The 13228-nt window shown below is 38.6% G+C and overlaps 1 protein-coding gene across 5 annotated transcripts in view; it reads right to left on the bottom strand.

Annotated features, from left to right (window-relative positions):
• The window catches only part of LOC103029984 (signal-induced proliferation-associated 1-like protein 2), a 232260-nt gene that overhangs the window by 179643 nt on the left and 39389 nt on the right, over positions 1–13228 (bottom strand). For all 5 annotated transcript variants that reach the window (XM_049481725.1, XM_049481727.1, XM_049481724.1 and 2 more), the window contains exon 2: positions 4241–5931. In XM_049481725.1, the coding sequence (XP_049337682.1) occupies positions 4241–5624 (1384 nt within the window). In that variant the 5' untranslated portion in view covers positions 5625–5931. The remainder of the gene's footprint in view (positions 1–4240; positions 5932–13228) is intronic.

The raw sequence follows: 13228 nt of genomic DNA, 5'->3' as shown, positions 1-13228 counted from the left end.
GCACAGCTACGCGCTTTCCTGAGGCGATTCCCCTCAGAAAAATTACAGCGCCAGTGATTATTCGTGCTCTGATCAAGTTTTTCTCTACCTTTGGGCTGCCGAAAATTATCCAAACAGATCAAGGGACAAATTTCATGTCGAAAGTTTTTAGTCAGGTCATGAAAACTCTAAACGTGCAGCACGTTGTTTCCTCTCCCTATCGTCCTGAGTCGCAAGGGGCTCTCGAGTGCTTTCACCAGTCACTCAAAGCAGCTTTGAGAAAATTTTGTTTTGAAACGGGTAAACAGTGGGACGAGGGTGTTCCAATGATGTTGTTCGCTTTGCGGGAAGCTGTACAAGAATCTTTAATGTTTAGCCCTGCAGAGCTGGTGTTTGCTCACACGTTGCGTGGTCCCTTGAAAGTAATGCAGGAATCACTTATGGAGATCAGCAATGCTGGTCAGCCCAAATCAGTTTTAGAGTATGTGAGTTCGTTCCGTGAGAGGTTGCACAAGGCTTGGGAAATAGCAAGGGAGACTTTACAGTCGTCCCAGGAGCAAATGAAAAAAGTCCATGACAAACGTGCTGTATCACGCAGTTTTAATCCAGGGGATCAGGTGCTCGCTCTCCTGCCTGTTCCTGGCTCCTCTCTTTCTGCTCGCTTCTCAGGTCCTTATTCTGTAAAAAAAAAGTTAAGTGACACAAACCAAAAATCTCATTAATACGCCTGATAGAAGGAAAAGTTCTCGTGTTTGCCATGTTAACATGCTGAAGCTGTATCTCACCAGGGAAAGTACAGCTGATGCCACGAAGCCGGTTTTGGTTGCTGCTACAGAAGACGTGTCAGACGACGATGACTCGTCGCAGTTGCGTTCCTCCAGCATTGTTAGTGCTCGCGTCCCTAACTCTCAAGCAGTAAGTGAGCTACCCACGAGTTTAAGCCACCTAACTCAAAGTCAAAGAGAAGACATTCTCTCTTTAGTTGAGGAGTTCCCTGAGCTGTTTAATGATGTCCCTTCACAAACATCTGTGTTATGTCACGACATAAAGGTGACCTTTGAACGCCCGATTAAGCAGCACCCATATCGTGCTAATGCAAAAAAGAGAGAACTGATGAAAACTGAGGTAGAGTATTTGTTGGAACATGGCTTCGCAAAACCTAGTGTGAGTCCTTGGAGCTCGCCATGTTTACTTATCCCTAAACCTGATGGTACTTTTAGGTTCTGTACCGACTACAGAAAGGTTAATGCTGTTACAGTCCCAGATTCCTATCCATTGCCACGAATGGATGACTGTATAGATAACATTGGTTCTGCTAAATTTGTGACAAAGCTTGACTTACTGAAAGGATATTGGCAGGTTCCTTTGTCCCCAGAAGCGTCGGAGATATCAGCGTTCGTTACACCTGATCATTTCCTACAGTACACTGTAATGGCGTTCGGTTTTAAAAACGCTCCGGCTACGTTTCAGCGGCTAATTAACACTGTTTTAGGTGATGTCCCACACTGCTCCGCTTATTTAGACGATGTTGTACTTTACAATCATGATTGGCCCTCTCATGTCTCCACCTTGCGAGAGGTTTTTAACCGATTGAAGTATGCTTCTCTGACACTGAACTTAGCTAAATGTGTGTTTGCCCAGGCTACTGTTTCATACCTTGGTATGGAGGTTGGGAAGGGTCAAGTGCGCCCTCTGGCGGCAAAAGTTGCTGCAATTCATGTGTTCCCAGCACCAAAGACTAGGCGTAGTTTGCGTCGGTTTCTTGGCATGGCAGGCTACTACAGACGTTTTTGTAGAAACTTCTCAGATGTGGTAGAACCTCTCACTAAGCTCCTGAGTCCTAAAGTGGATTTTGTTTGGTCTCCTGCTTGTGAACACGCTTTCACTAGTGTGAAGGTTTTGTTAACCGAAGCCCCTATACTTTTGGCTCCTGATTTTAGTAAGCCATTTTTGCTGGAGGTAGATGCTAGTGATGTGGGCGCTGGGGCAGTTCTTCTTCAAGAAGATCCAGATGGCATCCTTCATCCCACTTGTTATTATTCCCACAAATTTAACAAGCACCAACGCAATTATTCCACCATAGAGAAAGAGGCACTAGCCCTGATTCTAGCAGTACAGCATTTTGAAGTTTATGTTGGGGGTTCTTCTTTTCCTGTGGTTGTGTTTACTGGCCATAACCCATTAGTTTTTCTGTCCAGGATGTTCAATCAGAATCAGAGACTGATGCGGTGGGCTCTTCTACTACAGGATTACCAGCTGGAGATTCGACACAAAAAAGGTGTCGATAATGTTGTGGCTGATGCACTTTCTCGTGTATCATAGTTTTTTTAACACTCTCTTGGTGTTGTTGTTTAAATGAAGTACTGACGAAAAACATTTTTTTTTTTTGATGTAACTGATCGCAAACTGTGTTGCTCTTTTTAGGGGGGGCGTGTTACGTGCATATGCACGTAGAAAGTGTTTTTCTCTCTTTCTCCCCGTTTCTCTCTCTCTGTCTGTCTCTCTGGCTGATTAGGTCTGGTGGGATGACCCAGTAGGAGGAGCGTCGTCTGGCCGCCCAATAGATCTTCCCCGCTGGATCTTCACCCGCCAATGACCTGCATGTTCTGACCGGATGGGGCGGGCCTTTTCAAATATAACGCAGCTCACTCGCGTCAGTCGGGAGATGAGAGCTGAGAGGAAAGACCTGTGTTTGCGAGAGCTGTGATTATTTAAGCTGTTTCTGTCTGTTTCTGTGTTTCCTGAGAATAGTTGTGAGTAGTGGATGTTTGGCTGAAAGTGGAGTAGGTAGTTTGTTTCTGTGAGAGTGAGGTGTTTGTCTGAGTGTTCTCCCTCCCTCACCCTCCACTCTGTTGCACTTTGGTGGACAGATAAGTTGGGCCCTTCACATTATTCATCACGTAGGTAACACAATGTCTAGACACACCAGGTAAGGGGCGGGTGCCACTATTGTATTTTTGGTTTAGTTTAGTTTTTGGGTTAGGTAGTTTAGCACTTGTATTATTTTCTTTCCTTTGGCACCGTCCACAGTCCACCTTAGGCATTTTGGTTTGAAGAAACGGCTTATTGATTATTATTATTATTATTATTATTATTATTATTATTATTATTATTAATATTTTTTTGTTATATGCTTGTTAATTTTTTGTGTCTTTCATTTGCTATTTGTGTAATTGTACACTTTTGTAATTGTGTAAAACATCCAGTAAAATCCCTGGTTTTCTCTTTTCTACTAAAGCTCTGCTTCCAGTCCCTTTATTCAATCAATTTTTATTTTTGTTTACTTCCTGATTCACCCTAGACCACAACACCTTTAATTGGGAACGTAACATTCTGTATCACGGTTATTGCCTTTCGTTTTTGCCCTTATCGGATTTGTTGCATTATTGGACTGTCTTTCTGGCTTTGGATCTCAGACTGTTTTCCCTACTATGTTGCCTGTTTTTAGTGTGAGAGTTGTTTACCCTGTTATCTGGCTGTATAATCCTGTTAACCACTCTGTAAATAAACCTGTCATTATCTTTTACTCGGCAAGCATCACTCCTATCTGTCTGTCTTACAATGAGGTCCTAAGGCGTGGTCACGACTTACTAAGGCGTGGGAACTAAATAATTAAGGCCTGGCCATGACTTATTAAGGCATGTTAAATCCATTAATTTGTTTCACAGCAAAAAAAGCAAGCAGCTCCCAGGGGTTGTGCATAATATGACTGCCTAAGGAAGGTAAACGGGTCTGCATACTGTCTGAGCCAGTCAGCTTTTATAATGTCTTAAGTCATGGCCATGGCTCAATTATCTCATTCACATGCATTAGGATCTCGTTCCCACGCCTTAATAAGTTGTGGCTATACATTAGGATCTCATTCCCACGCCTTAGTAAGTCATGGCCACGCCGTAGGATCTCATTACCCCGCCTTACTAAGTCGTTTTGAACATGATGTCACCTTAGGGTCTCTGTACATTTAAATGGCATAATAAAACAGGAAAGGACATTAAATCTATTATAGCAATACATGAAAAGTGGCAATGTGTGCATTTCTAGAATTTCCCCTCAGGGATCACTAAATCTATCTATCTATGTCAGCATTGGTCACAGTATTGCATTGCTTTGTGGAACTGGAGCTTTAGTGTTTATCCACTTCACAGCATTGTCATTGTTGGAGAAAATGATTAAAAGGGTGTGACCATTTTTATGGCTCAGGATTAAAGCAATAAAATACAAGACTCATTTTTGCATTCATAAAAACACTGTCAAGTCTTACCTTTTGTGTAAAAATATTTATGATAATAGTATGCTCCCAGATCGATGTGTTCGATTATGTATCTCTTGACTTTTTCGCGGTGGATGGGCTGGTTTTCTCGTGGTACTTCCAGCACAGAAACGCCAGCATTGGTGCAGTGTGAGCTTAGTGAGGATTCAAAGGAACAGTTTTCTCCACCCCCACTGTGGGTAGCATTGTTGATCCTAGAGAGAGATATCCTCCTTTCTCCCTCACCACCAATCTCGTTGCGGAAATGAGGGCAACTCAGCACCAGGCCGTTGCTCTTCCCATCACCCTCGTCAGCATCCAGGTCCTCTTTAGGATTCAAATCTTCGTGGCTACCTAGTGGAGATTCAAATAAAGGAGCGGGGCCAGTAGCATTTCCACTTTCTCCAACACTATCAGTGACCTGGTACTGTGAAGCAGCTGAGGCACCTGTAGTGGTGTTCTTCCTCTGGCCAAGGTTGGCTCGGTTTGCCACAGCTTCACTAACTTTAAAGAGGATACTCTGGACGTCGTAGTGAGCAAAGCACTTTTGGAAACTGAGAGGTTGCCGGTCGTCTTGCTCTGTGGAAAGCCGGAAGCCATCGTGCTCACTCTTAGTTCTGAGTTTCCGGAAGAGAGATGTTTCAGATGGGTCCGTCCTAAGACGCCGCATAAAGGACTTGTCCCGCTCACGAGTGTAGAAAATGGAACTATCCACATGGTCATAGCCTGAGATGCGAACAATTTCTCCACGGGCTATGCGGGCAGCAGTCTGCAGGCTAGGTGAAAGAGTGGTGTCGCAGCACAGAAGCTCAGAAAAACCAATCGGAGGAATGCCTCGATGACCCAATGCATCTACTTTGCAACCCTTTATTAACGTAAAGAACCCATCAGGACCTAGGCCTTGACGGTCAATAGAGGAAGTGCTGCCATACTCCCGATGCAGCGAGGCACCAGTGTTTGGGTTGATAGCATTTTGGTCCATTAAGTCCTCTGCATCAATATCACTGATTGTCACATCACTGTTACTGCGCTGTCTAATGGGGTGAAGTCCTTTTATAGGGGACCGGCTCAACAGTTCATTCAGTGAGTATTTAGTGTCAGAACAATCAGGTTCTAAAAGTGCTTCATTCACTTCACAGATTTCTTTTTTTTGATCCAACTGTCCATTTTGAAAGCCCATGATGATGCTTTCATAGTTCGGCCCACCTCTGCACTCCCAGTTCTCTTGTCTAGGGAGCCATTCAGACGCCCTGGCACGCATACCCATTTTGGGCATGGCAGAATTTCCATTGGCTTTTGCATCCCATTCAGGCTTTCCCTGAGTACCAGCAGGTGGGGTTCCCATGTTGCCATTCAAACTCTTTAGCTTCTGATTGAGCTCCTCTGAAGAAAGCATCACTTTAGAGGAGCCCTGAAGACCTACAGTGACTGTGGGCAGTAGATTGGTCTTGCTGTCTACTCCAAGGTTCAAGCTGATATCCTCCTGGCAGCTGCTTGGGAAATTAAGATTCTAAGCCGCATATCAATTACATTGTTCTATGTCCTGTGAGTCTTTGGAAAGAGAGGTCTGTGGTCCCCACAAGTTTTAAAAACGTTGCAATCCGACCAACCTTCAACAAAAATCCATTTCTTCAAGCATAGCGGCTTTAGTGACCAACACTGTTCAGGCTTTGTTGATCAGTTTGATGTTACTTAAGATGAACCTGCAAAGGTAAAAGAAAATAATTAATTATAGTACATCTTTTGTAAAAATATGTACATTACCAGCCTTATTGTTTAGTAGTCCAGTAGCAATGCTACATTATCCAGGCAATTTTATCTTATCAATGACTATTACTGCACTTCACACATCAGACCTCTAATTCTTCTCTTTACTGCTGAAACTGAGGCAAATGTATTAAGGAGCAAAATCCACAGTAAATATACAAAAACACAAAAAGACTGGCAAACTGAAACAAATTTTAAACAACTGCAAAGAATAATAAAGTAATCAAGTATATTAAAATTATATATTTTCTATATATTTTTTATCTTTGCAACATACACTTTTTCTTTTGATTCTCTAAATTTTGATTGCAGATTTTATTTTTTGCAAAAAACTTTTGGCACAAAATTTATTTCATATATTTTTCTCCCGCCCTCCTACAGGTAGAGGCTGAAACAGATCATGTGTCACACTTTAGCCCGTGTCTGTCCAGTGTCTTTCCTTTTTTTCAGGCCTTTCTTGAAAAATAATGTCACCCCATTGTAAAGCCCTACCCCTCAGAAAAGTCTTTATAAAAAGTACCATGATAAGATCTGGAGGGGTAGGGCACGTCAAATGTTCAAAATAGATGGAGCACTGCATAATAAAGGCTTCACAGGTGCCATGTTCTCCATCATACTCACTGGGAATGAACATTAAGGAGGGTAACAAGAGCGGCTGACCATTTTGCAGCTCAGAGACTAGGTTCCTTAGAAACTCCTGTTGCTCCTCCATTGCCAAAAGTTGACTTGCTGCATCCTCAGTTGGTCGTACTTTATGTAACGTAGAGGAGGAGGCAGGATGCAAACGTTAAACTAAAAGACTGAAACAAACAAGCAAAAATAACAAACAAAGAAACAAACTTCAAAAAGCAAACCTGAAACACTGAAGACAAAAAACACAGCTGGTCTGAGGTTAAACAAAACAGATAAACTAGATCTGGACAGAGTAACAAGACAAGATCAGACAAAAAGCACGACAAACCACAAAGGAGCACATGGGGTATTTATACACAGGCACACACTAGGGACACCTGTGGAGGTAATGAGGGAGGCGGAGTTACAAATGAGACTGGAGGGGTTACAGATGACAAGGCGGGGCTACGGCGGAGACAGGACCAAAACACAGTAGCACATGGCTGGGAAACATGACAGGTAAACAAAACAAGAGAACAGAGGACAGGAGCAGGAAGGAACCAAAAAAGGAAAGACACTGGACAGACACAGGCTAAGGTGTGACATAATGCATACGTTAAAGTTTAAGTTAATAGGTTTAAGATTCAGAGAAGTCGGTCAAAACTGCTTTTTGCATGCAGAATCTTTTAATTTAAGGTAGATCATTTATTGTGGAAAAAAATGATGAAAAAAGGATTTAGTTTAGGATTAAACGTCTTCACATTAGCAAAATATATATCCAAAACCCTCTAAATCTTTTTATATCTATATCAGTGTTATATATCTATAACACTAACTGTGAAGCTCAGATCTTTAAAGCTAATTGTTTTTTGAGCCCTATAAAAGACTTTCAATCAGTTTGCACACGGTCCCTTAGCTAATGTAGGAATGAGACTTACACAATTTTAACTGGCCTTGATTTCTAAAGCGTGCTCTGCACTCAACTATTTGGTTTGTATATTTATCATATGGGTACTTGTATGTTTGTGAACTTAGGAGCTGCAATATATAAATTTGACTTATTCCGTTCTGTAATTTTGTGTCAAAGCAAGAAAAGCAATTAATATATTAGAATTACTAGAATTACAAAATAAATTGAAAAATAATATAATAATAATATATATAATAATATTGATATATAGATTTTCTTATTCTAACATAACTTACTTTGTTACAGTCCTACTAAACTCTGTATTGTAATGTGCCATCACAATTCTGTTTCCAGACACAGTTAATGTTTACATTTCAGTCATTTAATTTTTGAAAGAGGACAAACAACATCTGGAGGAAATGTAGGCCACATCAAGATTAGCAACAACACATGCTGCACAATCTCTGCATGCATGAAAAATTAAGCAGGAGCAATGAGTTATTAAATATATGAAACAGTAAATACAGTAAAAATGCAGATAATCAGAATCAGCTCTAAACACTAGACAAGACTGGTTCAAGCTTATTTTTTCTTTGCTTAATATTTTTGCGAAAGTCTAAGTAAAATACTGACAGGCACTTTTAAATTAATAAAAAATAAATGTATAAATCTGGAACAGAATATCATTTAAAATATCTTGTGTAGTGTAGTGTCTCTGACTACCTTGAAGTGTATTTGATCATATACCAGATAAATGGTTGCAAAAAACAATCATAACAAATGCAGTTTCTAAGTTAAATGTTTAAAGAACACTAAAATCGTGTCATTTTGTAGTCAGCACCATGTTGTTAATGCCCATATTTGGTATTCCGTCTCTAAAATGAATTTCTCAATTCATTGTTTAAGATCATTGTTTAAGAGTCATAATGTGAATACAGCTACAGACAATCTAATGCTACTGCACACTGAATTGCCCGTAGGGGCTACAGTGTTCGTATTAAACCACCACTTAAGCTCTGGTCGATGACAGATGATTAATAAAGTATTCAAAGAGATTAAAACCACTTTCAGTTTGGTCATGTTAAGCATTGAAGCTTGTTACTTTTAGAGCTTGTAAAATGCAAATAACAAGAGAAAGTGAGCATTAGCTGCTCAGTGGTTCAGTCCCGGTTCTAAAAAAACGCTTATTGGCAGGTTTTACTGTTTAATTTCAGCACACCTGATTCAACTAACAAGCCTGTGCTGAGCAAGCTGGGTGTGTTACAACAGGAAAACACTAGTGCTACCCCAGAACCAAGACTGAGAAGAGTCTAAGAAAAGAATCTAAAACGCAATGTAAAGAGACTTAACATGGGTTTTCTTCCATTTAAAACCTTTTATAAGGAAAAAGTTATAAAAAAAACTACAAGCGCCCCTCTTTAATTAAACTCCATAAGAAACTCTTAGACCATATTCATGAGCGTAGGAAGTGATGTAGCTGTTGACACTTAGGACACTTCCGTTTAGCGGTAAACAGTGTTCAAAACAGTGAAAGTTAACTATGAAGGACCAAAAATTAAGTATAAATAAATAAATACACATATAAATGTAGAAATAAATAAATATATAAATAAATAAATGAATAAATAAATAAATGTTGAAATAAATAAATAAAAATATAAATACATGTTAAAATAAATATATAAATAAATACATATATAAATAAATACATGCATAAATAATTTTATTGGTAAATAAATAAATTAATGTATTTATTCATTTATATGTGCATTTATTTATTTCAACATTTATTTTATTTATTCATTTATTTATTTCAACATTTATTTATTTATTCATTCATTTATTTTAACATTTCTACATTTATTTATTCATTTATTTCCACAGTTCCACATATTTATTCATTTATTTATTTACCTATACAATTATTTATACGTGCATTTATTTATTTATTTATTTATATATTTATTTATTTCAACATTTATATATATATTCATTTATTTATATATTTATTTATTTCTACATTTATTGCATTTATTTATACTTATGTAATTTTTGGTCCTCCATAGTAAACACACGTCCTTTTGTTTTTCACACTGCTAACCTGCCATGTAGTTACAGTGTCAGCTCACAACTTCTCCCTCCTTCTTATCTATAAACCATGCAGAGTACGTGTTGGATAGCGTTTGACTTGCTACAACCTCAAAATACACTATAGTGATGCTTCTCTACTATAAGAACAAATATTCCCAACTTTTCCACTGAGAAAGTAATTATATGCGTCCAAACTGCGGTAGGCTTTCACTGTCTCTCTGGTGTAAACACACTCCGTTTCAACAAGGTAGTGATATACATCTGGGTAGGTCACCTCTGGCAAGCGTTTTAAATCAGAGGAAAAAAAAACTTCCCTCTTAAATCCTTATCAAATGGATCAGGAGAAGAGGTTTGATCACTAATTATTAATTTCTGACTATAGCATGTTTGCTCTGTGTTCGGGAGATTTGCGAAATATGCGCTCCTAATTTTGACAGCTGGATATTTAAAAATAGCGCCACCAGAAGCGTAGAAGGAACAGACATGTGCAGTACTCATTGAAAGGGTCTATAAGATGTCTATGCCGTTTCCTCTCCTCACAGGCAGTTAGCTAGTTAGCTAAATAGGTAGCTAGCTAAGGATAGCTAAACACTGGCCACAGTTAAATTGGAATAGAAATTACTTTTGAAAATGACTGGATTTTTTAAAATTAAAACGGAATACTTAACGGTCTAAATAAGCCACTTTAAAATAGTTTGTTGTGGAAAAATCTAAATAAAAAAGCTTGATGATGAGGTGTGAGAAAATTTAGACAGCACAATATTTGTCCTCAGGTGTTAAATTTATTCCCACCGTTAGCTTAGCTTTAGCTTAGGGTTAGTTTAAAAAATAGCCTAGTGTGAGACAAGGTCTTGCAAGATTAAAAGGGCATATACAGTATTTCTCGTCAGGTGTTAAATGTGCATTCCTGCTGTTAGCTTAGCATTAGTTTAGCATAAGTGGGAAGAATTAAGTTAAATTAAAATAGCCTAAGTGTGAGACAAGATCTTGAAAGATTAAAGGGCACAGCTTTCTAGTCAGGTGTGTATTCCTGCCGTTAGCTTAGCGTAAGCTTAGCATTAGCTTAGCCTTAGCATTAGCTTAGCAGTAGTTTGAAGAATTAAGTATATGTAAATATTATATAAGTAAGCCAATTTTAAATAGTTAGTTGTTTGAAAAAAATATTCAAATGGGCTAGGGGTGAGACAAGGTCTTGCAAGATTAAACAGCCGGATATTTTTGGTCCAGAATTAAATGTGTATTCCCACCATTAGCTTAGCTTTAGCATGACAAATTAAGCGTTTGAAAATATAATATAAATAAGCCATTTTAGAAATTGTTTGTTGTTGGAAAAATTTAATTAAAATAGCCTAGAGGTGAGACAAGGTCTTGCAAGATTAAAACAGCACAATATTTCTCCACTGTTAGTTTAGATTTTAGATCTTAAACATTAAATAAGCCCATTTTAAAATAGTTTGTGGTTAAAAAAATATTAAGTAGCTTAGGGTGAGACAAGGTCTCCCAAAATTCCAACGATTAAAAAAAAAATACGATTAAAATAATTAATATTAATCTATTAATCTATTAATATGCAATCTATTTCTGCTTACAAATATGGGATATGACTGCAGATTGTATTCATATTTCTAATTAGTTTTTTCTACTTGTGCACATGAAGTCATTAAATTTGAAGGGACAGCCACTGAGGGCTGAGCAGATGTGTGCTAAACATTTGAAACATGCACCACAAAGACGTGGAGGACACACCGCTGTCTTTCAGGACTGAGAATCTGAGTAAAGGTGAAATGGTGTTTAGTGACGGTGTAATGGTGATAAGGATAGGTGTAATGTTAAAGGTGTAACCGTGTTTGGTTAAAGTGTTATTGTGTTAAGTGAAAGTGTATTAGTGTTAAGGGAAAAGAAGCATTTCCCGTTTTTGAACTGTTGGTTCTACATTTTTAACCTGCAGCTTATTAATGCTCTAGTGTAGGGGTCGGCAATAGGTGTGGATGTGGCCCACAAGCATGAAACATTTGCCCCGTGAGGTTGTTCGAACTATAAATAAAAAAAGAAATGAATAAAATGCCTCTCTGGTCAGATTTTGTGTACATTTTGTGTACTGTCTCTCTGTCGCGCTTGGCTTTAGTTTCCGCCCCTATCATCATATAACAGCGTTTTTTCAAATGTGTAAATTACCATTGATAATAATAACAGTAATAATAAATGAGCAATGAAAAAAATAAAAATACGTTTTACAATAATCTCTAACAACTCTAAACTATATCCTGATATATTGATTTAGGGTTTTCAAATATCCTGACTAAAACATTTTTATGGCTTTTTCTGCCATTTTTACGTTTAAATATACACCATGGTGACATGGTTTGACAGGATAGCACAACTCGACAGAACAATTCAGTAGCTGGGGCAGCGCATTGGACGGCGACCCTGTTCAATCCCATGTGAGGAACGCAGCTTGTGACCCACCATGTAATGACTTGAGAAATTATTTGGCCCGCGTCCAAACTTAATTGCCGACCCCTGCTGTAGTGTTACGGTTAGATAATACAGTGTCCAGATTTTGCAGTGGTGGCGTCTTATGGCGTCATTTTACTGCCAATGGTCGAGAGCGAAGTTTTTGAATGCAAGAGCCTATTTTATGCAGTGTTCACAGTTTTTTTTTGCTCACGTGTAAAATAAAGGTGTGCTCCCAAAAATTGACCATGCTCTCTCTCAGATTAACTCTCCTCTTGTAGCGAATCTGCGCACGCGCTCTCAGATATATCATCTGATATATCATATATCAGATATACCATGCTATCTGGCTGTTCTTAAGTCAATATTTTGGGATACTAAGTCAATATTTTGGGATACTAAGTCAATATTTTGAGAAACTATCTCAATATTTTGAGAAACTATCTCAATATTTTGAGATACTAAGTCAATATTTTGAGATACTATCTCAATATTTTGAGATACTAGTAGGCTGTACAGACACAGATGCTGGTGAGACAAAGACGCAAAATGGAAACTATCATTGAGGACTACTTCAGACGTGGATTCACAAATCATGAAATATTGGTGCTTTTAGAGGAATCACACAATATCAAAATAAGCCTCCGGATCTTGGACGAGGCTGAAGTTAGCTTCTTATTCGCCAGTGTCTAATTCAGATTTCCATTCCACCTTAAATGCTGGCTGAACATACATGCGGCCGCCTGTAGATGGCGCATTTTAACAGTAAAAAAAGAACATGTAAGCAAAGCGCTGTGCAAACGCTCTGAAAACAGGAGAGAACACAATGCGAGGGACAGAGTTTAACTCTGAGTTAAGTATAATGTAAATAAAATTAGATAATCAAAATATTGACTTAGTACGGAGCCCGGGAGGGGCCGTGGATAAAAAAAATAATAAAATCGAGTGAACGATGTAGCAGTTCGTGCTCACGTTTTCTTTAATTCGAGTGAACGATTTGCAATTCGTGCTCACGATTTCTTTAATTCGTGCTCACGATTTCTGTAATTCGTGCGCACGATTTCTGTAATTCGAGTGAACGATTTCTGTAATTCCTGCTCACGTTTTTATGCGCAATAAGACAAGAAGCTCGGAGGGAAAGGAGCATTTTCTCTCTTGATCTGTTA

This window comes from Astyanax mexicanus, chromosome 7 (assembly GCF_023375975.1).
Source record: "Astyanax mexicanus isolate ESR-SI-001 chromosome 7, AstMex3_surface, whole genome shotgun sequence".
NCBI lineage: Eukaryota > Metazoa > Chordata > Actinopteri > Characiformes > Acestrorhamphidae > Astyanax > Astyanax mexicanus.
This window is presented reverse-complemented; position numbering and strand designations above follow the sequence as displayed.